This window comes from Neodiprion pinetum, chromosome 7 (assembly GCF_021155775.2).
Source record: "Neodiprion pinetum isolate iyNeoPine1 chromosome 7, iyNeoPine1.2, whole genome shotgun sequence".
Taxonomy (NCBI): Eukaryota; Metazoa; Arthropoda; class Insecta; order Hymenoptera; family Diprionidae; genus Neodiprion; species Neodiprion pinetum.
Window position 1 is genome coordinate 17,333,786 of NC_060238.1, and position 26,457 is coordinate 17,360,242.

Sequence of the window (26,457 nt, forward strand, 5' to 3'; positions counted from 1 at the left end):
CGTAGATCTATCTAAAAATTTATATCTGCGTACATCTTGCGCGTTAGATCTACGTAGATATAAAATATTTTTTCCCGGGAGTGGCGGGACCGGCTCCGCATCGCACCTTGTTAAATCGAGGTTGCGTACCCGCCGCTCATGCTGTATCTGCGCACCGGCTTGCACATATATAGATATACATATTCCATACTACGGGCCTGGTCGCGGAGACCAGAAGCATCCCCCACTATCTTCGTCCACGCGGCAAACCGATCAATAAATGCGAGATGGTGAGGACTGTCGCTTAAATCGAAGATCGTAATTTGAGATGAATTTACCATGCTTTTGTGAAAAATCTTATCCGCAAAAATGTTTCCGGGAACCAACGGAGAGAAACATTGGAATTTGATATAAGGTCCTCTCTAAATATCGATATTTTAAGTTGGGAATTCCAAATGGTTCCGTCAAGGGTTCCACACATGGGAGAAAAATTCCCCCATATGGAGTTTAACTCTTTGAAGCATACATTTCTCCTTGCAGTCAAATTCCTTGAAACTGGGTATATAAGAGTTCTCGAGGTCGCTGATTTCATAATGGTGCTAGATTTGAGAAATTTTCAAAATTCAAAACGGCGAATCCAATATGAGCGAATAGGATCAATTTTTATGTTTTCAGTCCATCATGTTGGATCCGCCGATTTGAGTTTTGAAATTCTAACGATTCATTCGTTTTTAGCGACCCCAAAACCCCAGGATTACCGAGTTCCACTTTTCTAGTCCCCAGAACTTTCCCACAATTACATTAATTCTGTAAAAACAGGTATTTCAACACTTTGATTACTCATAGAGCTCACTATATTCGCGGAATCATCATAATTTCTCTTAAAACATCAACGTTGACATTTTAGAAGTCCAATTACGCAAAAAAATAAAAAAAAAATAAAAAATAACAGCGGTATCTCAAAAATTGAATATAAATCTTGAATAACCGATTCAAAAAAGGTATCTCATATATGAGATGCTGTGCCGAAAAGGGTTAATGTTTCGATTGGAAGTCCTGTAAGATGGAATCTCTGATGTAAGAAATTTCCTATAAATTTTCTAAGCACTCTCTGGGATTTTTCGGGAATAAGTTTGAATATTTTATTGGGGATAATTTCTTCAGTTGTGTACACAAAGTATGATCAGTAAAAAGTATTCTGCTGGATTGAGTTTACAGTATGCGATGACAACATATGATGATTTTCATTTTAAATTTAATGTCTCACAGAAAAAAGATAGTAATTGAGAAGAAAACCGTTGAAAAATCGTCAACCGTTCAACCGCTATTTCTATCGATTGAAGCGGTGTTATTTGCTAATTATGGTGAACACGGATGAAACTATATCCTGACTATGTAATAAAAATAAATCTGAACGAATTCGAGAAATAATGGTTGACATAAGCAGTTTAACGATAAGAAAAGGTTCTACTAATAAAACGTTAAAAATGCTCAAACTCTGATGCTTTTGATCCAGTTTTAGTTGTGATGAGCTCATTGTCCTCGCTGACCAAATTGACTAAAAAACATCCAAAAAAAACGTAATTATTGACAAACAATTGTTCTATCGATCCCACACAAAAAAGGTTTTATTTATTCTGAAAATAGGTACTTGAAAATTTTATCTCAGACGATATTTAGAGATCCCTATGCATGTTGAACGAAATAAATCCAAAAACATTATAATCGTATAAAAGGTACAAGAGTTTGATCGTTCTGATCGTTAGAATCATAAAATCTTGCCTCAAATTGTTGGTACCTTAGCTTGTGTTATTTGAATTTGTCCAAAAATATCTCTATTATACAGTACGGATCTTGTCAAATGACACTGCTGGAGATTTGATGAATATATTTTTTTCTTTTCCTAACTTTTGCCACGTAAAAAAAAAGCAGGTACATCATGTCAAATTTTTAACTCGTTAACATGAACGACGACGTTTGAAGTGTAACTGAAATGAGCGTGATGAATATCATTGTTCTCTTTCATTTGTTGATACAAATAATTTATTTGTTGAAACAAGATTATTTTCCCCAAAATCAATATAAACCTACACGATGGTGACTCGCAAACATAGCCCTTTTACTTCACGAGTCATTTAAAACTATCACAAACTATTACCAAGTCAAGGAAAAAATATCATCATACATAATAGTAAAGTTCGGAACATAAAAAAATAGTAACGTTTGAATGATGATGAAATTTCAGCAATTTTACATTTAATCTGAAACACACACAGCGCTCATATTTAGATTCATGATTCCAAGTTACCTTGCAGGCGAAAACTAGGCGTGAATTATTTACCCGGCTGAACTACTTCCCTATCTTACCGTGTATAAGTAGGCGTTATATGACCTCAGTGTTAAAACCTGATCGAAATCGGTCATCTAGTTCCGTGTTTATTAGCTGTCAAATATTGTAAATAAACATTTTTCTTATTCTCCACGCCAGAGTGCCTGGGCCGCACAATTCTGATCGACCGCGTATACCAATCGACTTGAAATTTTAAACACAGATATTTGGCGTCGAAATTTTGCCGCCTATTGATTTTGCATTCTAAGGACGTGGTGAGACTGAACAGAAATGCTATCTTAAAATCATCGTAATCACTTGTGACTTTTGTAATCCATATAATCTTCGTAATCATTTTGTAAACTGTGCAATCTTTGTGATCATTTTGAAAATTTGTGTCATTCTACTGCTATCTTTACAATTTCTTTGTGATTTCTGCAACGTGTGTAAACAACTTGTAATCTTTGTAATCGTAATCGGTTCTACGCTATTTTTGCACAGAGGTTAAGCCTTGGATTAACGCATAGCATGAATTAAGTAAGCTTGTTGAAGATCGTTTTGTTTAGTACTAAAGATGCGTATAGTCAGCATGTGTACAGCCATAGACAATGATCAACCTTCAAAAATCACATTCATATCGGAAGTTTTTGTAACAGTCTGCCGTCTGATGGTAAAAGTTAAAAACTTTGAATAGCGGATAACATTATCTAATCATTAGTTTCGTAGTTGAAATTTTGGTCAGAACAGATTTCTATGTTATCCTTTGGATCTTGTAATTCCTTCATGACACTTGTCTATTAATTGATCTTTTGTGCTCTGACACTGACTTGTATGATTTTAACACCGTTTGTGAAATGTTTCTCGAGTTGTGGCGACCATACACGAGTAACTTTCTGTTCATCCACTTGAGATACCGGAGTTTTCGCTAGTCGTAATTATTTTCTCACCAATCCCAACTACTTGTATTGAATACAAATGCTCAATATAACTTCGTAACAAAAAAACAAGGCAGGATGTAAAAGGATGTATTCTGCTTGGCAGAATATTCTGATTTCATAGCGTTTTGTACTTCATTTTTCCTGATATAATTTATAGGTGTTTTCACTCTTGCCATTTCATTGAAAGTTTCGAATTTTTTTGCTAATGTGATTAATTTCTTACTTGATGGTCATTTTTGACACTTGAAATATTTTTGCCATTTGTGTCATTCACTTTGGCGAAATAAAAACCTACTACTCGAGTTCTTAGTAATAAAAAGAAGTAGGTGCGGAGAATTTCCTTTTCCGTCGTGAACGTGACTATTATTACTAGAGCTCTTATAATAAGAAAGAAATCTTTCGTCTAATAAGGAATGGTCATGAAAATGTAAGCTTCGACCCATGCGTTTCTAGTGTAGTGCACAATATATCGATATCATGATTTGTACCACATACAATCGGAATATCACAGAAATATCGTCGTTTTTTACGAGCAATCATAACAACGCAAAAATATTGCAGCAAAACTTAAACTTTCTGCTTGTGGTCAAAACATTACAGCCACAGTAGTAATAGGATTTAAAATCTCTTTTCTATACACTTGTATTATAAGAACCGCAGGTGAGCGACAAAGGTGGTTTTTATTTATTTTTAACAAAAACTTCAGACTAGTAATCGTAGAGAGATGTTTTAGAAAAAAATGTCTAGCGCATCACTTTATAATATGATACCATAAAGCTACTTTACATTATTCTTTATTTTTCTTTTCGAACAAAGTTTGGAGCAAATTAATGAACTATTTTCTTTCGATGTGTATTTGTAATAGCTTTAAGCGATTTTTTTGAAGTTATACTTCTTTAGGCGCGTTATGAAAAACTGATGAGAGTGAAATTTCAGGATGCGCGCGCATCACTGTAACACAAAATTGTAACACAAAATTAACAGGATGAAGTTGCCCACTCAACCGAATTCATGCGCGCGCATCACTGTAACACAAAATTAACAGGATAAAGTTGCCCACTCAACCGAATTCATTAAGTCTCGAAAAAAAGCTAAATATTTATCCACATGGTTTTAGTTTTTACAGTCACAACACGTGTTTTATTTTCATACAAGTGCGAATTATATATGTGGCAATAAAATATATTCAGTAGTGATTTAAATTGAATATTTGGATTAATATTATTTACTATTTGTGAATATTAGTGAAAAAATTGTGCTAAAATACTTTTTCAAGTGCTCCAATATAATTGAGGTTAGTTATCCGTATGTATTATTTATTGATATAAATTAAAATATCATTACTTAATATAATTAATACTAAATATTATTAAATTATCAATGTTGAATATTTATTATTGGTTTTTTAATATTTACAAAATAAAGAAATAAATTTAATAGAACATTTAATAAAAAGTTCGTGACAAAAATTTAATAGATTATTTAAATATAATGTAAGACATCCGTTATTTGTTTTATTGTTTTTTAATGATGCCAAAGAAGTATAACTTCTCACGCGCGTACATAAGTACACGCACCCATTTTTTTTTTTTTTTTTTTGCAAGTAACGTTATAAGCTGTCACAAACAGATATCCAGGTAGAAAAAAAAATGATCCAGAGAAAAGTTACGTGGACAATTTTCTTCAAGCACTCGATGTTACACCCAAATTTCATTACAATCGGTCCAGTAGTTTTTCCGGAATTATGAATATAAAATTTGTTGCGTAAACGAACATTTTTTTGAACAAAATGGTAATTCTCACCCGAATGAACAAATTTGGATGATTCAGTCTCAATCGAACAGGCTTTTCTCAAACTAACACTTAGAAGGATATGATTGGTTCAGTGGTTTTTGAGTTACTCGATACCAACGTCTAGAAAAAATAAATAAATAATAATATCTCGAGAGTGGATCAACGGATTTTTATCATTTTTGTCTGAATCGGCGCAACGTTCCTCAATTAAAAACTGCATAAATTTCGGAATTTATAGGTCAATTGATTCGAAAAATTTAAAACATTAAAAATAAGGTCACTCATTTTAACCACTTGTTTTATTTTTGTTGCAGAATCCTTCAGCAGCTGGGTATGAGCAACTGCAGTGAGAAAAAGTTAATTAATTATTGATATAAATGAAAACTATTGTGAATGTTTCAATGTCACTTTGAATTTCGTAATAAGTTATTTAAAAGTTGAGGTGAAGTGGTGGGCAAGAAATTACATAAGAATAACATAAACAAGTAAATGGAAACCTAGTCTTCTTAAAGTGACCAAGCATTGGAAAAAAGCCGATATCGTAAAATGGGTCTGACTAAATATCTTGAATAATCAAAAATAGAAGTAATGTGCAACGCGCGGACGGATTTGATTTATCAAACCAATTCGTTAAGGACCGTTTTAAAAAACTGTCGTGACAGAAGGACAAGGCCAATCAGCGATGCTCCTCTCCCAGTATTGCTCAGTTTTTTTTTTCTCTTCACCTTATCCTACTGCACTCATGTCGAGGGTACTCCAAGACTTTCAGGAGGAATTAGAGAACTCCAGACCCTTCTCAATGCGGCCCCACCGCCCTTTTTGGGTCACTGTGATTTTGAGGACACCTGCGATTGGTCGTGGAACATGACGAATGGATTCCGCAAAGTTTCGGCCTCCGAAACATCTTCGTTCGGGCTCGAAGCAGACGCTAGCAAACTGCCAAATGGTAATAGCTATTCTTATTGCTGTTTTTTATTTGGTATTGATTATGACTATAATTATTTTCTTCATAACAGGACATTTTTTGTGGCTAAGAGGACAGGGAAAGGGCCATATTTGGTCTAAGTTGATTCCAAGAACCGGAAGTAAGTGCCTTCTTGAGTTGGCGTTGCATCAAGTACAAATGCTCAATGGTATCATAAGTCTCGTTATAGAAACAAGTAATCATACAAGCGTCGTCTCTGTTGAACGATCTGGAAATAATCTTGCCCAGTAAGTGAAGATGAAGATTTCTTTTTTCGAAAATATTTACATCACTTTTGGATTACGCTTATAAGGTGGTACTTCCCATGGAAACGTAGATCCTATAGGATGTCGCTGGAGGCTGGCTAGATAAGAAATCACGTGTTCGGAGTTGAAATTTTTACAATTAATATCTGGTGATTTTGGCACGGCCAAGCTAAGTTGGATTTTGTCAGTTCACGTAAAACATTGTAACAAAAGTATATATATATATATATATATTTTTTTTTTAGAGCGATTGCAAGAAAACGAATTTTGGGAGGAACTATCTTAAAAGTGATTAATTACCAAAACGAGTCAAACTTCATTACTTTAAAAATATGTTTTCATCTCGCAAGACAAGTTCATAAGATTTTTTAAGGAGGAATTAAAAGTTAGGAACAGAAAAAAGTTGGAAATTTTTCAGTAGCGTTATTTGTGCATATGATGGTGAACACGAATGATACAATGTTTCTGTTATTTAATAGGACTTGATGTAAGAAAATATTGAGTAACACAAGCTGAGACATCAATAATTTCAGCAAAAGTTTTACAATTTGAACTTTCAAAAAAAATTAAACTGCGGTGTTTTTGATCCAATTCTAATACTTTGGGCTTATTCTGCTCGCTGATCAGATTTCCACAAATTTTCTACAACATTCTGTTTATAGCATCTGAAAATTTAAGCCTTATTGTAAGGCGAATAGAAAAACTGTAATATTATCATAGAATGAGTTTTGAGACTAGTTTGCCAGAATAAAATCAATCGTTTTTATGCCATAACAATATTTGTTCAATAAAAATTGAAGAAAATTTGTATTTTAACAGATGGGAAAAGACTCGTTTCAATTTGGGTATTATTACTCAGCCATATCGAGTCGTATTGGAAATGACAACGCCATCCCCAAATTCCAGTATCGCTGTTGATAATATTCAGCTTTCCGAATGCTTTCCAGGTGGGTCCACGTGTGAAAATAGAGTGAGAAGCAGATAAAGAAGACGTGGGTAAAATGGGCCCCTTAAGGGATCGTCTCAGTGTGACACTCCGAAAAATCACTTATTTTCGCGAATTTTTTTTTTAATGTTCACATAAACTAATCGGTCCGGTTTTTTTTCATAAATAAATACGTTTATGAAGAATACAAAATGATTTTTTTAAAGTTTATTTATTGAGTGCATCATTGTTGTATAAATTGTTGTAATTTCACGTGAAAAAAAAAGGTGCTGCACGGTTTCCACGATGACGGCCGCAATTTTGATCTGAAAAAAAAATTTCAAAAAGATTATTGATCTGTAGGAAAGTCGCTATCGCGCTATGGAGGGTTTTATTTTTTTTTCAAATTTGACAAAATGGCGGCGGTTTGAACAAAAAGTGTCGAATGTGGCCCTTTTTTTCGATAGTTTTTCGTAAAAAAAATAGGAAGTTTTCAAAAAAAAAAAAAAAGCTTCCATAGCGCGATAAAGAATGACGTTTAAAATATTCTCCTGAAATTGGAACTAGATATCTTTAAAACTCTTCCTTTGAGAGTGGAAACCGTTTTGACAAACACCATTCTGAGAAAAACGCGTTTAAAGATTGAAGTTGGAAAAGTTTATATAAATCGTTTACTTACGATCAATCGGCGATGCCAGGTCTTGATTTTTTTCTTGGGGGTTTCTCTCGTACGTCTATCCGTGGTGGATGTCAAAAACGAACTGAAATGCTTGGACAGTTTATTCTGCAAGGTTATAGAACCTAAGCACCTTAGTACACGCGCAGGTAGAAAAACCGTTCCCTTTCTACAAGAAACGCTGTAGCGACCGTAATAATTTGAATTTCGATTTAAAAATTTGAGAGAATGTTTAGAACAGTGTATACTATACGATAATGCAAAAAAAAAAAAAACAATTTTTTGAAAATTTCACACTGAGACGATCCCTTAAGGTCATGTAGTATTCCTACCTTTACCGACCAAGCAAACTCACCATTTTTCTTCCTATAGTAAATAAACAAACGAATGCATGCACCGCCGAAATTTAAACCTTTTCCGTTCGTTTCTTTAGTTAATATACGAAGAAAAAGGGTGAGATTGTTCGCTCGGTAAAAGTAGGAGTACTAGATGACCTTAAGGCAGGAATAACGTTAAACCAATTTCGATAGTGCAATTTTTGTGTCGTTGGCCTAAAACTATATTTTAAACGTTGTCGACATTTTTTGAAATCGCAGTTGATTGTACAGAGTTCTGTTTTGCCCACCTCTTCCTTACTCAACTTAATGATTTTGAAATCCAAAGTGAATATAAATGGCTTGTTAAATAAGAAATCCAGTATTCTAGTGCTATAGTAGTGCAGTACTAATTTTCTGCAAGGCAGGTAACACTTTTGTCATATAATGTTGGCAATTATTCAAATGGCGGCTCATGGCCAACGCAAAAAATGTTGGGGCCAAGAGCTTAATCACTATGTAAAAATGATGTACAGTGTCAAATGATATACTATTGACGATTATACAGATCATGAGTTTGTAACAGAAGTTATAGAGATTACAAGAAGACTGCTAAGATTATTAGCTAGATTACAACGAAATCACGATGGTTACAGAATTTTCAAAGAATGTAAAGGATTACAAGGATTACACATGATTACGAAGGTTACCTGCAGCAATTCAAGAATTATAAAGATAAAGCTTGGAATAAAAAGTCATTACAAAATGTTACAAAAAAATATAAAACATTACAAATAATTTCAAAGAGAACATTATAAATATAATGGATTACAAGAGGTTACAAGGAAACACAAAAGTTTTCGAAGAACTTCTAGGGTGTCCGTTATTTTGGTCAATTTGGAAATTTTTTGATTTCCCCTAAAAAATATCTTCACATTATAGGAAAAAAAAATCCCTGTGAATAATACATTTTTTGGAAAATATTAATAGGTGCTGCTGGGTAATTCAAATTTTAAATGTAAAATACATTGAAATATTCGATGTTTTTTAATTTTTTTGATTTTTAATGAAAGTAAAGTGAACTGGTAAAATCAATTTGATGTTTGAGAACAATGTTTATACTTGCAACTGATCAAAGGAAAAAAGAACAAATAAAAATTCATCGATTCTCAAAACTCTTATACTTCACAAAACCATAATTTTTACGGTTTAATTGGATGCCGTTATCTACGGAATATGTGTACTTATTCCAAAGTTTTTTGCTCCGACGTTCAGTTGGAAGTATAATCATTGTTCTGGAGCATCAAGTTTATCTGTTCAGTCCATTTTAGTCTGAAAAAAATAATTGAAAAAGATCGAATTTTTCAATGTATTTTAAATTTGAAATTTTAATCACCCACTGGCACGTGTTGATATTATCCGACAATTTTTTTATGTACAGGGGATTTTTTGCACTATAATACGTATATATTTTTAGGGGTAAATCTAAAAAAATCTAAAACGAGCAAAATAACGAACACCGTAATAACTCCTCAGTTGAGACAAAAGTATTTAGAACTTGACGAGACGCACACAGCACTTATTTGTCCATCCACATATCAGGAACATCACGTTTCACGGTCATAAGACTTAATTAGGAATATTATTAAAAGTTGAAACTTGCAACATTTTTACATGGTTATGCTGCATGTTTGGACACTGTGAAGTTGCAATCTTCATAGTTCATAGTTGTAATCATAGTTGAATCAAATTCTTGCTTCTATTTGATTCAGAATCACCACCACTTGGTGTAACTTGTACGGATGATATGTTCCGGTGTAGTAACGGCTCATGTTTAAATAAAACTCGCATCTGTGACCTGACCGCGGACTGTGCATATGGCGAAGACGAGATGCTAGAATGTGGTGAGTTTGATCAACATAATTCGAAATTACGAAATGAAATATTTTTGAATAGAAATCGCACATTTTAACGTAGCAAATCAACAACATTTTTTCATTCAGCCCTACAAATATTTATCATAGACAATTCAGAATATATTTTCTCTTGGAACAATACACAAATGCAATTACACTGTGCCTAATAAAATGTATATAATGTACAGGCACTTAGATTCATTCTGACACGTTTGATATGGCTAGAAATTTTACGACCCACGGTATTGGATGAGCACCGTTTGTACTGCCGGTCGCGCACCGCCACTGATATATGTATATATACTACCGCGCCGCAGACTCTTTTTTGTATGCTGCTCGGTCTGAGGCGCAGGCACGTGGCCGGTAGTGCAAGCGGTGCTCATTCAACACCGTGGATCGTAAAATTTTTAAGGATATCGAACGTGTCAGCACCAATATAAGTTACTGTACCTATCAATGTTGCATTTAACTTTCTGATAAAACTCTCTATTTATTTTGCCCTGCAACAGACAAAGTCCCGGAGAATGGAAAGTGTAATTTTGAAGACGGTTGGTGCGGATGGAGAAATGATCCTTCCCTTCCTCTGAATTGGACACGTCATAGAGGACCAATCCCAACTGAAAGAATCGGGCCCAGCTATGATCACACTTACCGCAACACATCTGGTAAGTTCAAACACAGAAATAATAAGGTACCACCCAGTAACTGTAAACTGGGTATGCAGCATCTATACGCAATGAAACATTAATGATATTCTCGTTTACTATAATGGCAGGGAACTACGTATATGTAAATATGTCGGGAAGCTTGCATTATGGAGATCGAGCGAGGCTAGAAAGCCCAGTGTATAATCCAACACCTCCTTACAGCAGTGATGCAAATAATCCCTACTATAAGTCCTGCCAAGTACGTATTAACAATTTGACCCCCGGTTTTTTTTTTTACCCAATTACTGAAAGAAAGAGCGTAATGTTATAAGGTTATTTATTTGTAAGGATGTTCTTTTCTAATTTTTCCGAACGTGCCAACTACGTTCTTTCAACATGGTTGAAACTTTTGCAGATACAAACGTCCCATCCTTTATGTTACTTCATGAAACCGTCAACCTTTGCAGCTTCTTCCAAAATTAGGCTTTTTGTTATTTTCATTGATTTTTCTTTCTCTTTATTGACGCATTATCCCAATTATGTAACGTTTTATCCAAAGTCGTGAACTTATCGTCAGTTATCTAATTGTAGGTATCCGACAATTTCCATTGGACAAAATTGTCAATGTAACGTTACACAAATGGAATGTATTTTGAATAAAAACTGACCATCGTTAACCTCAGATGATTTGATGATCAATATATTTGTTTTCACACATGAACGGAAAGGCCGATTTCGTTACCTGTATTCACCAAGCAAATACGAGTTTTGTCGCCCAGAAAGGCTTTCCTCCCAGCTTGTCGCCCTGAAAGTCTTTTCTCCTAGACTTTTCTCCCGATGTGACTATCGGTACGGTCACATTGCCTTTAAAACAGTACCATCGGACATCATAAATCGCGAACCGAATTGCTCACGAGTAACAAGAAAGGCATCCCAGTTCGATCTCTCCGATTTGATTTCTTTTTAATATGTTATAGTAGACTAAACACTAAGCGACACGTATTTTTTTTCATTTCCCATTAATCATTTTAGGGGGGTGAAATCACCATCCAAAGTAACACATGTAACGGGGCGATTTGACAGTTTTTTTTTTTTTTTTAATTGAGCTAATTACATTTTTCATTTCTCTGTGACGGCAGATAAATGTCATGAATAAAGTCTCATTTCTTTCCGCTCCTATTTTTCGGTTTCCGTGTTTATCATACATATACGAATAATCGTTATTAGCATTATTCTACCCGGGCAGATTACTGATATTCGATTAATTTTCTGTGCAGCCGAAATCTGGTCTTCCGTTAATGTGTAAAAAACAATATCGTGTGATCCACGAGAGTAACGTTTTCGCTCCCTAGGTGCACAATATACCAATCCTGAAAAGTTAGGTCCTTTTACACGTTTTCTGCTGTTGCTGCTTTTTTGAAGAATGTCAATGGTTGAAATGTTACAACCTTGGTAAAGTTCAGAAATGCAAAACCTTTTACAAAACATTTATTTTGAAATTAGCTTCAGGAAAAAAATTTTGCAAAGTATCGCAGACAAAATTGGAAATCACCTGAACTGAAAGTTTAAAATATACAGGGTGTCTCATTTTAATTAATGGAATAAAATATCTCGAAAACCAGATGTGTAAGTGAAAAATGTTTTAGACAATACTTGTATGGTTCAAAGAGGGAAAAAGATGAGAATGTCTGATTTTTTTTTCTCTAAATATCACCATTCATTTCAAGGTTCTTCTTCAATTACCTAGATTATTTAATTTTTTCAATTTATAAATGTTTTGTAACCGTATCTAACTTGTTATCGTAAATACAGTTAACGAATAACATTTTATTTTCAAAGTTTGAGATAAAATAAACAAATATCCTTTTAAATATAGTTAGCGATAAGAAAATTTTGATTGTATGAAAATTTAAACTTTGGAAAATTACGAAAATAAATTGATAAAATTAAATAATCTATAAAAATAGGGAAACTTGAAAAAAATCTGCGCAGCTTCACCGGCTCGTATATCATTACCAGTTGAGTTTAGGTGGTAAGTTTGTATGTATTTTTTGATGCAGAATTTGATGCCCTTTCTGATGCCGATGAAAAAAGTATACTTTATAAAGTTGGCCTTTATCTGACCTTGAAAAATCTGACACTCTCATATTCTTTCACTTTTTTTCACTCACACTTTTAGTTTTCGAGATATTTGACTGGATTTATTGAAATGCGAGAACCTGATAGGTTTTGTATTGGGCAACAAAATACGCAGTTTATTAAACTGAAAGTGGGTGTAGAGACCTTCCACAAATTTCAAATATCTAAACTTGTAACGACGGATGGTTGATTTATTGAAGAGTGTGGTCTCTACCAAAAAAAACTTCAACGACTTATGAATCTGGATTTGCAGCAGGTTATTATCATCTTCAAAGAATTAATGACTGCTCTTATTGAACTATATCATATAACTACAACTTTCTCTAATTTTAAGACACGTTACTTGTTGGAAAATATCCATTGATATGCCTTTCACGTTTTTCTTATACTATTTATAGGTGCGATTTTTTTACCACCAATATGGAAAGCAGAGTAGTGGATTAGGGTTGTACTTGGTTCAAATAAAGCAGCATCAAAACGTATCTGACAGACTTTGGTGGTTATATGGTGACCGAAGTGATGTATGGAACAATCAGGCCATAGCTCTCCCAGAGGTCAAGCACAGGTAAAGTTATGAAGGATAGGTAGGTCTTGGCGTCGCATAAAAGTCAAAACAAGAGGAAAATAACGTTCAAAAAATTTCAAGAAATGTTGTTTGCACCAATGATAGTGAATCTTAGAGCATATACTATACATGCTCTAAGTAGTGAATACAAATGAAACAACACAACTTTTATATAATAGAATTGGATCTGAGCAAATTCGCGTAACACAAGTTGTGGTACCAACGATTTGAGAAAAGGTTTTACAATTAGAGCGTTCAAAATGATTTGGCTTTGGTAATTTTTTTTCTGATTCTAATGTTTTTGCGAATATCGTTGAACATGAATAATTTAATCTAGAACACGAAAACAATCGCTTATTTGATCTTACAATACTGCACTTATACAAACCTGGAGACTACATAGCTTAGTTCATCAACCATTTGCCGAAATTCCTTTGAAATACTGGATTGAGCGGGGAAAAAAAGATTTTTTTAATGCTGAATTGAAACCATATTAAATTAAAACCTAGCGTGCATTTCCATAATTATATCCTATGAAACATTTCTGCTATCACTCCGCATGTTTGCAAAGAATGATGTACCAAAATTGGAATAAATTTTCACAAAATGTAGCTTTATACTTTTTTCAAGAAAATTTTCAAGGTTTAGGTAATAACGTGAGGTAAAGAAACCGATCGATTTTGAATGAGAAATAATATCAATAATCAATGATTCATGTTTCTATTTATTCAATTTTAGTCAATCTGTTTCAATAATATTTAATAAAGAAACGGTATAATACAAGGGTAACGAAAAATCTTTTTACACATTAATATTTACTTCTCGTATACTGGTACAAAATGACCCAATACATGTTCCAGGTACTTTTTATGGTTTGAGGCAAGCAGAGGGTACGGCTCAAAAGGCGCTGTAGCTATCGATGATTTTTCACTCAGTCCCGAGTGTTTTGGTGTTGGTGAGTCTGGCTGATACACAATTTCAAGCGTGTTTCTTTTCAACTGATTTAGCAATATTGATCGCAAAGTGACAGCATCTCGCTTATTATACGCAGATATAAGTTTTATTAAAAGAAAAAAAAATAAAAAAAAAAACACCCGCGCAGCTACATTATGTATAATCCAAATTAGTTTGTTGAAATTGCAAACCACTGTTAATCACACTTGGTCCAAAATCGTATGAATTGGTTAGAAACGACTTTGTAATCGTTTGAAACTCCTTGGAATTAGTTTGAAGGTATTAGTATAATAATTTTGAATCTGCTTAAAATCACCTTGACATTGTTTGAAAATCCTTGAAATTAGTTTGAAATAGCTTGAAATCACTTTGAACAATTTTTTTATAATCTATAATACATATATATTTTTTATCCTGTATTTCAAACGGAAAATCTATTGCGCAGGAGTTCCACCAGAGTATGCCGGAGATTTCAATTATTACACCTATGTGCCACCAGACACCGAACCCGAAAAGCACATGGATTTTGCCAATGAAACAAGTAAGTTACGTTCACTATTTTAATTGCGTGTTTCTCTGAATGTTCAATGGAAAACAAAACAGCAATTCTTATTACCGTAAGGATCTTGCGAGAGAGTGGAAATGAAAATAAAATAATGAGGCAAGGTTAAATTTTTTTTCCAATTTCTCAGGGGGCCACGAAGAGAGACAATTTTTATATTCCATACTTAAGATCAAATAACATAATTTGTTAAATGAAAATCTTCTGTGATTTGTTATATGCAAAACAGCCATTGACGAAATTAATATTCTTCAGTTATCAGAGTAACAACTTGTGGGGCACTCGGTAGATTTGGTCCAACACCAGAACAGTGTGCTCCAGAACACCGGGGAACTGATTTAGAATTACTTTACCCATCAACAATGTCAGCTACCACCATTGTAGCGGGTGAAAAAATAATGATATCTCACATGAGGGGGATTCAACGGTGGACCGTACCTCGTGGTGGATATTACACGTAATTCGCATCAATATAACACGATAAAATAAGTTGTTTCCAGGAAGTAGTATTAGGGAGGACACGTATCTCCGCGTCACGAAAAGTGAGCCACATTCTGGTCGGAAATTCGTCGTTCCAATAGCGCCGCTCGTAGCGCTGGTTTCGTCTGTTACACTGCGCCTGATGGCTGGCAACACGAAATAGACAGTTGACAGTCAATCCCCTACAGACGCCATCTTAACGCTTTGTTGTCGAAATTCGCGAATTTATTATTTAATATTAAATGTTGCTATCTGTTAGTAATTAACCCTTTTACAGTCCTGTGTAAAAAAAGTCTTGTCAATTTTGCAGTTTTGGCATATATTTATACTTATAATACTTTTGCATTTTTGGCCAATATACATAGGTATATGTGTGTGTTACTAGTAGTTAAGGGGTTAAGTGTGACAGAAAATTGATGTTATTGTTGTACAACGTGCCAAATTGCTAACGAATCACAACTAAATAAGTCTAATAACGTCAACATTAAACTTAACCCTTTGACTGTCAGTGACCCACATACGGCTCGCTCCTGTAATAAGGTCGCATCCCCTCATTCTCGTTCGAACGCAATCCCCACTACGGGCTCCATATCCTCGGGTTTCATATTCATTTCTTTCAATAAGGCCACACTCTGTCTCAATGAAATAGCCTATAATTCGCTGATTCAAATTCAATTTATTGTCATTATTTTTCATGAAAACTTTAAAGTGCTTCGGTTTTGTGTAGGATATTTCATACAAATACGTGCCAATGAATTAAAAATGTATACCATCCAATTAAAAATGCATTATTAGCGAATCTAAATACACACGAATATCACGTATTACGTGGTGGCTTTATTACAAGAGAACGATGTGAATTTTGGTGGCACGAACGTGCGTCAGTGGTGGGGGTACCTGAGTTCCAGGAAAAAATGCTTCCCTACTCTCCCATGGCCGGGCTTATTACAAGAGCGGACTGTATGGGGAGAAAAAAGTTGTGTCAATTTTCCGTCAGAACAGATATGTGAGCATTTGAAACAGAACATCTTTTACTATATCGATTTCACTGTAATAACTGGTACATCATCGTTTTTGAGGACTCTTAATTACAGGATGAATCTAAGAAATTTTTTTTCCAACACAGAAGTGGCTCGAAAATTTCATTTTTGCCTGACTGCTAAGGGGTTAATCTGGGAGCAATCTGGCAATATATTACGAAAGATTTGAACAAAAATCCTTCGCCAGCAAATTGAATATAACCCTTTTCATAAACGGTACTTTTGTGGAGTCTTATCTTCTGGCCTGAATTTTGTTTCTTAATCATTCTGATATGTATCCTGTCCGATACCCAGATATAAAACAGCGTGTAATATTTCCGATGCAATAGACGAATCAGCACTGCGATCGGCGCTATCGGTACTACAAACTTCCGATCAGAATGTGTCCGACCTTTGCCATCGTAAAGTATACGGAATTATGTTTTCTCCATAATATTACTTCTTGGCTGTCTGTTTATAAATAAGTCATATATTCTTTTGGGGATAATTACATAGCAACCTCAGCACATTGTGTATGCAATAGCTTGACTGAATCTATAATTACAGTAAATTTTTTAAAATGGCACTCGAGGAGTCGACCACACCTAACGTATGGTGTACACCACTCATGAAATCTGATCAAATCATTTCGAATTTTAGAAATCCCGCGAAATCTTGTGAAATAAACTAAAATCTAAAATCTATAAAATCATATGAAATTTCTAGAATCCTATGAAATGTTTTGAAATTTCTGAAATCTTTGGAAATCCTTTTCCAATCCTTTAAAAAGTTATGGAATCTTGTGTAATTTTGTGAAATCATCTATAATCTCTACCATGAAAACCTGAAAACCTACAAAACTTCTCGAAACCTTTCGAAATTATCTGAAATTCTTCTGGAATCCTTGGAAATTTCTAGAACAATACGAATTCTTTTCAAATCGTATAATCCTGAAATCTGGTGTGCGTACAAACCAGGTCCCTGGCACACAGTAATTCTGGTGGTCCTCGAGATGTCGCCGCGCCGATACTAAAGTGGCTGTGACTGATTTCCGAACTCCAAACGTAAACAATCGGTCTCGCGACTATTAGTGCCACTAGCGGCCAGCGAAATTACGTGACCATATTTTCCTAGTAATACAGCCGCGAGTGTCCGGGCCCTGATATAAATAATAAGTGGCTTATCCCGCGGTGGCACTCAACGTCCAGCGCCTTAAAAGTACTCCAAATTTTGTGATACGGTACACGGAGGGAAAGGAATTCTTGAACCAACAAAATAGATTTTGTTGGAGTCCATTCACTTCAATATAGTATTCCTTATTTATTCCAAATACGATGACTTCAATTCAATAATTTCGATCGATTAGTTTGTCAAAATATTTTAGCCAAGCGAATTCTCTGATTCAACAAAAGCCTTTGTTGTCGCGATCGAGTGAAGTATTGGTTAGAGTGAACTTTTTGATGTGTTTCCGGGATTGTGTCAACTAAACATCATTTCATTTGAAGTTTATGTATTGTTCCTCCAAATCCCAGTTCGATGACAGAAACAATTAGGTACTTCATATAAAATAAGTACATGAATCTAGCCAACAAAAACTTTACATCGATCGAATACGATGATTTGTTCATCTGACTGGGGCTTGTTTGACGTAACTCGTGAAATCAGTTGCACTAATTTGTTTACGAGGTAAAACAAACACCACATGCTTTGAAACAAGTAGAGAATATATTCGTCGTAAGCATCAGTGTACTAGTACTATAAACGACCACTAGACGGTGAAGTTTCTCGCTACGGAAGTAGTTTCAGAGATAGTTACAAAACCGGGTAATCGGTTACGAAGTCAGGTACGGATGACGTAAGATTAATTCTCAATCAGACCTATTACAAACCACGAAAGCATGATACCAAGTTTCAAGTTATCGAAATTGATATTGACTACAAATAAACAAAAACTGTGATCTCATGTTCAATTTATACTTGTACATATACAGTAATAAGTGATCAAGTCTAACTCATTATACCGGGTGTCCCATTTTAAAGTACCACCTGATTTATTTCGAAAAAGACTGCTCTGATCGAAAATTGACTCAAGTGAAACTTCTAGTGTTCGAAGGGGGACGTTCGAAAAAAAAAATTGTTTTCAGTCTCAAATTCAAAATGGCGGCGCTACGACGGCAGACATGTTTTTTTTAAATGGGAACATGATTTTTTTCTTCTACCAACAAATTCATCACATCAAAACTAACAACTTTTGCATGACCGTTTTTCGGATTAAGTCCGTAATTTTTGAGTTACAACGCAATTTTTGACTATTTCAGCGCTATCCAGGATGTACTACGAGGAGGTAAAGTCTTAACATCCCATGTGTAAATGTGTGTGTGTGCGTATGTGTGTGTGTTCATGTGTGTATAAAACACTCGCAAGGATCAGGTCTCTGCGGCTCGTCACTTCCGCAGTATTGTTGGACTCCAAACCCTCCTTGTAGTGTGCGTGCGTGTGTGTGTGTGTGTGTGTGTGCATTCTTGCATGCGCGCAAAACTTTGAACCCTTCTTAAAGGTGTTCGAATATCCCACCATTCATGTTCAAACATGCCTGAGCCCTTCTCTCAAAACCGTCAACTGTTCTTAGTAGAACTTCTCTTGGGATCACTCGGCAGGCTGCTCTGATTCGTCCCATCATATTCTCTCGCGTTCTTACCTCCTCGTGGTACATCCTAGTTAGCGCTGAAATAATCAAAAATTGCGTTGTAAGTCAAAAATTACGGACTTAATCCGAAGAACGGTCATGCAAAAGTTGTTAGTTTTGACGTGATGAATTTTTTGGTAGAAGAAAAAAGTCATGTTCCCATTTAAAAAAAAACATGCCATCGTAGCGCCGCCATTTTGAATTTGAGACTGAAAAAAATTTTTTTTTCGAACGTCTCCCTTTGAATCCTAGAAATTTCACTCGAGTCAATTTTCGATCAGAGCAGTCTTTTTCGAAATAAATGAGGTGGTACTTTAAAATGGGACACCTGGTGTATCAAGTTAGTCCCATAAAATTTTGATTCAACAGAATTATAAACGATATCATTCGAAGAACACAATTTGTGCATAAATGGCTTGATTCAATTCCATAATATACTGTCACAAATATTTCCCCCGACAAAAGTATTTTATTGAATTAAGCAAGTATGGCGTTTGCCGCGTTTGCCTAGATGGAGAGAAAAATTGAAGTGTTTCACGTCAGATACTTTGGAATAAATGACGTCGACTCGTTAGTTGACGCTATTTCTGTTAATGTTTAACGGTACTTCAACAGATGGGAGTGAATTCCACCAATCCGGCGATTTAGAGCTTCTCCTCTCTTCTGCGCCAGCTTTAACTCGGTGGATTATCTGAATTCACTTCAATTTGTTGAAATATGATGTGTCGATCGTCGAGGTCTGACGCGACGTTGCTTCGTTGAAGTACTCCGCCTTTATTATTCACCTGTTTTCCATCGATAGTCAAGGTTTGGCATGTTAATGTGATTGAAGTAAATACAGTCAAAGTGTATCGACGTAAATCATTCCAAATTTTCTCTCCATGTATAGCATTTAGATGTATCAAACGAATATCACTTGACTCAAATAATCCTTTCACTCCGTGTAGGGCCAAAATTGATGGAATAACTATGTCGATTCGTGTGTTTTTCTCAGCCCCCTACATTAAGTCATGATTAAATGAACGTTTTCCTTCAGAATTATCGCAATGGGAGCCGCGGGGGGTAAGGGTTCGGGCCAGATGGGTAGTACTTTAGGAGCTTCGGTGAGAGCAGTTGTTGAATTGGAGAAAGGCCAGCAGCTGTACTTCATAATTGGTCAAAGTGGAACAGACGCTTGCCCAAAGGTAATTTTAATATCAGCGATAGAAAACTTCTCGTCAAATATAAAGTAGATATTAATGCAAAGTTATCAAACTACCTCCTCTTCTATCCAGCTAAATATTGTTGTTGTATCTCTTTGAATCCAATATACTGGTTGTTTCATTTTACTCGCTCCGCAGGCCGATTACTCCAAAACCAAGCAAGATACCAAATAATAGTTTTCGTAGCTAGGGGGTAAAGTTCAACTTTACGCGGGCGATCAAACGCGCCCTCCATCCAGATAAAAATATTTGGTGAAAAATTAAAAAAAAAAATAAAAATAATGAGAGAATAAAAATAAGTCAAATAAGAATATATATTATTGAATGAAAGTAAATTTTATTGCATATAACTTATATTTTTATTGGCAGTGGCGCGGCGGCGCGTAATTTCCGAGGGATAAAGTCGTCAATGTATATACACTTTGATCTTCCATAATAACTATTTAAAATTGTGAAAGGAACTAAAATTAAAAGCTACTGCTATGACACTATGACGCAAACTGCGAAGACACACCAGCGGTCATCTTATCGCGTGATGGGCGTCAGAATGGCGTTGTATTGATTTGACTTTGAAAACATTTATTTGAATCGTTTGTTTCGCGTTAAATTACGCATTTCACCAACTAGTTTCTGTGGTAGTCGCCAGATGGCGTTATATTGCGTGAAATCATTTGTTTAAATCATTAGTTTCACGTTGAATCACGCATTATAACAATTTATTATTTTACGTGTACTGGGTGTGAAGTTCAACTTTACTCAGAACCTTGAATATTTGGTACGAAAAATTTTTTCATAACTTGCTTAGTTTCAAAGCAATCGATGTGTGGTGATTATAATGAAACACCCTGTAGGCGAATCCAAATTATTTGATTGATATTCTCTCTTGGTGCTCCCTAGAAAATGAAATTATACGAGGTATTATTTCAGAATCTCGGAGTCAAAGTTTACAGTTGTCAAAATGATGACCTACCCACGAGTGGTCTAGGCTCTGGTTCCGTGTCGATGGTACACCAAGTGAAGAAAATCGATGTGAAAGATAGCGGTGGCGGTGGTGGAGGAGCTACCTACGTTTTTACTGTAAGAATCTGAGAATTTCTTTTATTTAAAGTTTGCAGTGTACGGCATTATAGAAACAACAGATTGTGAAAAGAGATTCGAGATGAATTTATAGCTAAAATTTTCAGGATCGCCGTGAAAGTTAGCCGCAAATTTTCTGCAATCTGCTTGTAGTCTTTTTGGACTTCAAATATTTTGATTTTTTCATAAAATTTCAACGAATGCACACGTTTTGCGTAATTTAGAGATATCTTTGAACGATTTCGAAAACAGTCAAGGTCTAATAGGCTTATGAAAATGTGACGATAAACTTTTTACAGTTGAAACCAGATGGAGAACAAAAACCTTTGTTGATCGCAGCTGGTGGAGGAGGTTTAGGGCATGGCCAATTTCTTGACGACGGTATTCAGAATGGAAAAGGTGCTGCGCCAAAAGGAAGATTATTCGAATCTGGATTATCGATTTCAGCATTGGCCGGTATGTGCATTGGAACTTCGGAAATATGTTATTTACTCCAAGAAATAATTCAGTGCTAAATCAGCCTGCACGATTTTTTCTTTATTTCCGAATGTATCAATGGGGGTCATTCAAGTATTAGCTAACGCATTTTTTGCAAATTTTTTCTTCCCACTCCTAGTGATAACGATTGTTAACGTTTGCTTGTTTTACCCACTACTCTTTTTTAACGTTAACGAACACTTTTTGAAAAGTTTATTGACAAATCGATTAATTATCTGGGAATGGCAGTAATACTATTTATAGTCATATCCTGATTAATTTATTCCTACTTTATTGAATATCAATTATTATTATACACATTATCATGTTCAGTAAAACGTGAATTCATTATTCATCGAGTATTAAATACATTATATATTGTATTTCTTCTTAAATGCATGCAATAAACATTATATTTGCCAAGATATTATTACCAAGCAATTCATGCAAGGGCATCTTGGCTTTGAGCACGCACCTCGAATTTCCTATGTCAGCTAACGCTTTCCCGGAATGTATACTACTTTAGGGTATCATTTGATAACGTTTCTCTGAATGGCCCCTTGGCTGAAGATTAAATACCGAATACAATCCTCTATCAACGTATTACGTCGATCTTCATTCTTGAAAAACAGTATTACTTGTCTTAGGTTCTGGGGGTGGATGGAGTGGCTCAATAAATAACGGAACAAGTGCAAAAACTGCAGGCACACCGTTAATTCTTGGAGGAATGGGCGGGGCGGCTTGTAAAAATAATACTGGAGGCCGTGGAGACGGAGGTTTTGGAGCTGGTGGTGGAGGTTGTCTTGGTGGTGGTGGAGGTGGTGGTTACATAGGTAAGATATGATGAACATAGGTATATTTAGGGTATTGTTGGAAACCGAATAAGACTTTAACGTCGGTATGCATCACTTTTTTTAATTTCATTTTGCCAATTGAAACGAGTGTTCATAATTTGTTTGCAGTTTTAACCTCATATATTTTGAAGTCTTGGATTTTTGAAAAATATCAAGTTTAAATTTTTCAATTGAAAATAACTGGAGAACGAGGAGAGAAATTAAAAAAAGTTACGACGCTTTCTTTCGTCTCAAGTTTTAGACTCACGAAATTAATTTTGTCAAATTATATCCTGTAAAAATCACTAATATTTTGAATTTCTGACGTAGAAATCTAATTTTTATTGGGGTAGTCTTTGTTTTGTTGCAAAAAATATTCTTCAGACTATTGCTTGTTTCATGAATTTTAAGGCAATTATTTATGGGCCGATTATTTGTTTCATGTTTTTACATACCAACTCAATATTAGTTATGTAAATTCAAATTTTGTCGAGTCCTTTCTTAAAATACATCTATTACTTGTCGGGTGAAAGATTCATTTCATGAAATTTGTAGTCGACTGAGCTATATTTTACAGGACTGATTTTTGTTCTGTTGAATAAAAACTTTCCTTGGTATTCACGGGAAAATTTGGTGTTCTATGAAAATTTTGTGGTTAAAAAAAAAAAAATGGCCTCGTAAACTATTACTCAATCGACTACAACTTTCATGAAATAAATATCTCAACTGACAAGTAATGAACGTTTTATGAGTAAAACTTGACAACGCTCAAATTTAAATAAATAATAAAATTATAACAAGTAACTGGCTCATAATGATCCTCGGCTTAAAATGCTTGCAAACCTAATAATTTTGATGGTATCTTCTGCAAGAAAATAAAATAAGAACCTCACCATATAAAATAATTTTTTTACCTTTAATTTAACATAGCTAGTAATATTTATAATTTGCAATTATTTAATATTTTCAAACAAATCTATGCCTAAAAACGAAAAAAAAAACATACATCGTCTTGTTTCAATGTCTAATTCCGTTCTCGAGTTATGTTAAACTGGAAAATTTAAACAGAACTCTTTGAAAAATCGCAACTCAAAAACAGATTGGATAAAAATTTCTAACAATTTCGTCAATGCTCGTTTCAATAGGTAGAAGGAAACTGAATAGATTAAGAAAAATTTGACCTTAAAATGCCATCCGATTTTGAAAATAATTCCCCATATTATCATAAACTTGAGAAAACGGCACACGATATGTACTTTTTCTGTTCTCTATGTGTTGTTAAAAATTTTGTCAGGTGGAAATACGGGGCACGCAAAATCGTCAAACGGGGAAGGTGGATATTCATATGCAGCACCAGAACTCTTACACGTCTCGTTCACTGCCGGTGTTAATCCGACCTCAGGGAAGGCTTATATCGTCCCAGCAATCAGCGGCTGTGGTTGTGATTTTCGATGCGTTGCAATAGACGAACATTTGAGTAAAACCAAATGCATCTGTCCATTTGGTTGGCTCCTTGGCAATGACACTCGGTCATGCGTTAGTAAGTTGTCAACTTCTTTGTTAAAATTACAATGGAGCGTTATTATGACTAATGCTAGTTATCGTGTGTTAAGGCGATCGTTAGAAACACGCTAGTTAAGGTTATGTAGTACTACTACCATTACCGACCGCGCAAACTCACCCTTTTGCTCGGTCGGTAAGGTATGAGGACAACATGGCCTTAACTAGCGTGTTTGTAACGATATGTAAAATTTATTCAATCTCCGATGCCTGCGGTACCCAGTTTACTTAAATAATTTTGCAGTGGACAGAGGCCCTGAGGTCCATCCGACATTTATGATAGTACTTATCGTTTTGAGCATCGGCTTATTATTGGCCTTTTCTGGACTCTGTCTTGTACTATGTAAGTAAGACACTTTCAACAATAATCCTGTGGGAAAAAAATTATGTTGTAACTGATAGTTAATTATCATCTATCTGTCCTGTGATAGATAATCGATACCAGCATCGTAAAGCATTGCTAAGGCGGCGCCAAGTCATGTTTGGCAATGGGACGGAGCTGACGTCGCTTCGCATTGTTTCCGACACTATGATGACAGAATTTAACCCCAACTATGAATTTGCTGGGAATCTCTACAGCTTCAAAGATTTACCTCAAATTCCGCGGGACAGTATATCTCTCGTGAAGTACGGTCATTTATACATTTTTTTGATACACATCCTTTGCACATTTTTAAAACTGTTTCTTCATTTTTTAGGCCTCTGGGACAAGGTGCATTTGGCGAGGTTTTTCAAGGTGTATATAAATACAACAGAAATGAGGAACATCCGGTCGCCGTAAAAACATTGCCATCGTTATCAACGTCGCAAGCCGAAGCAGATTTTATGATGGAGGCTCTTATTATGAGCAAATTTAATCATCCAAATATTGTACATTTTATCGGCGTTTCATTTGACAATCACCCACGGTATATTGTACTAGAATTGTTGGCTGGTGGTGATCTGAAGAATTTCTTACGAGAAGAGAGACCGCGGCCGGTAACACGAAAACTACTGAATATACTTATGTACGAAATTTGCAGAATAGCAACACATAGTTCTGAACGTCGTATCTTTTGTACAGGATCGTCCCACGACGTTAACCATGCAAGATCTGGTTATGTGTGCATATAACGTGGCAAACGGGTGTAAATATATGGAGGATGCCAGGTTCATTCATCGTGACATTGCTGCGAGGAATTGTCTTTTGACATCCAAAGGGTCGGGTCGTATTGTGAAAATTGCTGATTTTGGTATGGCCAGAGACATATACAGAAGTGACTACTACAGAAAAGGCGGAAAAGCAATGCTGCCCATAAAGTGGATGCCTCCAGAAAGTTTTCTTGATGGAATATTCACTACGAAAACGGACGTTTGGTAAAGTCATGAATTAGATACTCTATTTATCAGTCGGTATACCGGGACAATCTCTTGAAACTTGAAAACCAACTGCGCATGCGCCAAATAATTCAATCTCATTGGTCGGCGAAATCTTCCCGCAGCGATAGGTATTCTTGCTGCGACACAGGGGGCCAACGTACACAAAATGTGTACGTTTGAATTTTCAAAGAGTATAAGTATTAAATTCCGACCGTTCTTTGAAGAATCAACTTTCCAACCCAATAACTAATGCTTCCCAAACCTTTCCGAGTTACTACCTCAACTATTTGAGATTCTAACTTCGAAAATTCGCATCAACTACATCGCCGCCGGAAGCAGTTTGACAGCTGAAACTCGGGATGGCCAGCCTGCACGAATAGCCGATAAATCTCGCGCATGCGCAGTTGATTTTCAAGTTTCAAGAGATTGTCCTGGTATGTATTCATCTAAATTGCCTCTACAACATCGATACGAAACAAAAAATAACCAACTTTCGTTAATTGAGAATACTTGTGTATTGAACAGGGCTTTTGGTGTCCTTCTATGGGAAATTATGTCCTTCGGTTACATGCCGTACACAGGGTGTGCTAACCGAGAAGTTATGTCGATGGTAACAACCGGTGGGCGGTTAGAGAGGCCAGCTGGATGCCCCGATCCAATTTATGGCGTAATGACTCAATGCTGGCATCCTCATCCAGAGGACAGGCCCAGTTTTTCGACAATTGTCGAAAGGATAGGCTATTGCCTACAGGTGATTGTCCGATTCGTATAATTACTGCCATCATATAAACGTTAT

The 26,457-nt window shown here is 35.4% G+C and overlaps 1 protein-coding gene across 6 annotated transcripts in view; it reads left to right on the forward strand.

Annotated features, from left to right (window-relative positions):
* Window positions 1–26,457, forward strand: part of Alk (Anaplastic lymphoma kinase) — a 44,299-nt gene that overhangs the window by 2,650 nt on the left and 15,192 nt on the right. For 4 of the 6 annotated variants that reach the window (XR_011177594.1, XR_011177595.1, XM_069137661.1 and 1 more), the window contains exons 2-21: window positions 5,355–5,986; window positions 6,057–6,252; window positions 7,090–7,217; window positions 9,958–10,089; window positions 10,611–10,766; window positions 10,877–11,007; window positions 13,286–13,452; window positions 14,313–14,407; window positions 14,852–14,947; window positions 15,224–15,425; window positions 20,190–20,337; window positions 21,283–21,432; window positions 21,732–21,888; window positions 22,557–22,742; window positions 24,037–24,282; window positions 24,547–24,645; window positions 24,734–24,929; window positions 25,001–25,280; window positions 25,366–25,658; window positions 26,187–26,412. Coding sequence is in view for 4 of the 6 variants with exons in the window: in XM_069137661.1 (XP_068993762.1) it covers window positions 5,629–5,986; window positions 6,057–6,252; window positions 7,090–7,217; window positions 9,958–10,089; window positions 10,611–10,766; window positions 10,877–11,007; window positions 13,286–13,452; window positions 14,313–14,407; window positions 14,852–14,947; window positions 15,224–15,425; window positions 20,190–20,337; window positions 21,283–21,432; window positions 21,732–21,888; window positions 22,557–22,742; window positions 24,037–24,282; window positions 24,547–24,645; window positions 24,734–24,929; window positions 25,001–25,280; window positions 25,366–25,658; window positions 26,187–26,412 (3,642 nt within the window). In the remaining 2 variants the exon portion in view is untranslated. The remainder of the gene's footprint in view (window positions 1–5,354; window positions 5,987–6,056; window positions 6,253–7,089; window positions 7,218–9,957; window positions 10,090–10,610; window positions 10,767–10,876; window positions 11,008–13,285; window positions 13,453–14,312; window positions 14,408–14,851; window positions 14,948–15,223; window positions 15,426–20,189; window positions 20,338–21,282; window positions 21,433–21,731; window positions 21,889–22,556; window positions 22,743–24,036; window positions 24,283–24,546; window positions 24,646–24,733; window positions 24,930–25,000; window positions 25,281–25,365; window positions 25,659–26,186; window positions 26,413–26,457) is intronic. The other 2 variants (XM_069137662.1, XM_069137663.1) reach the window with 2 other exon arrangements.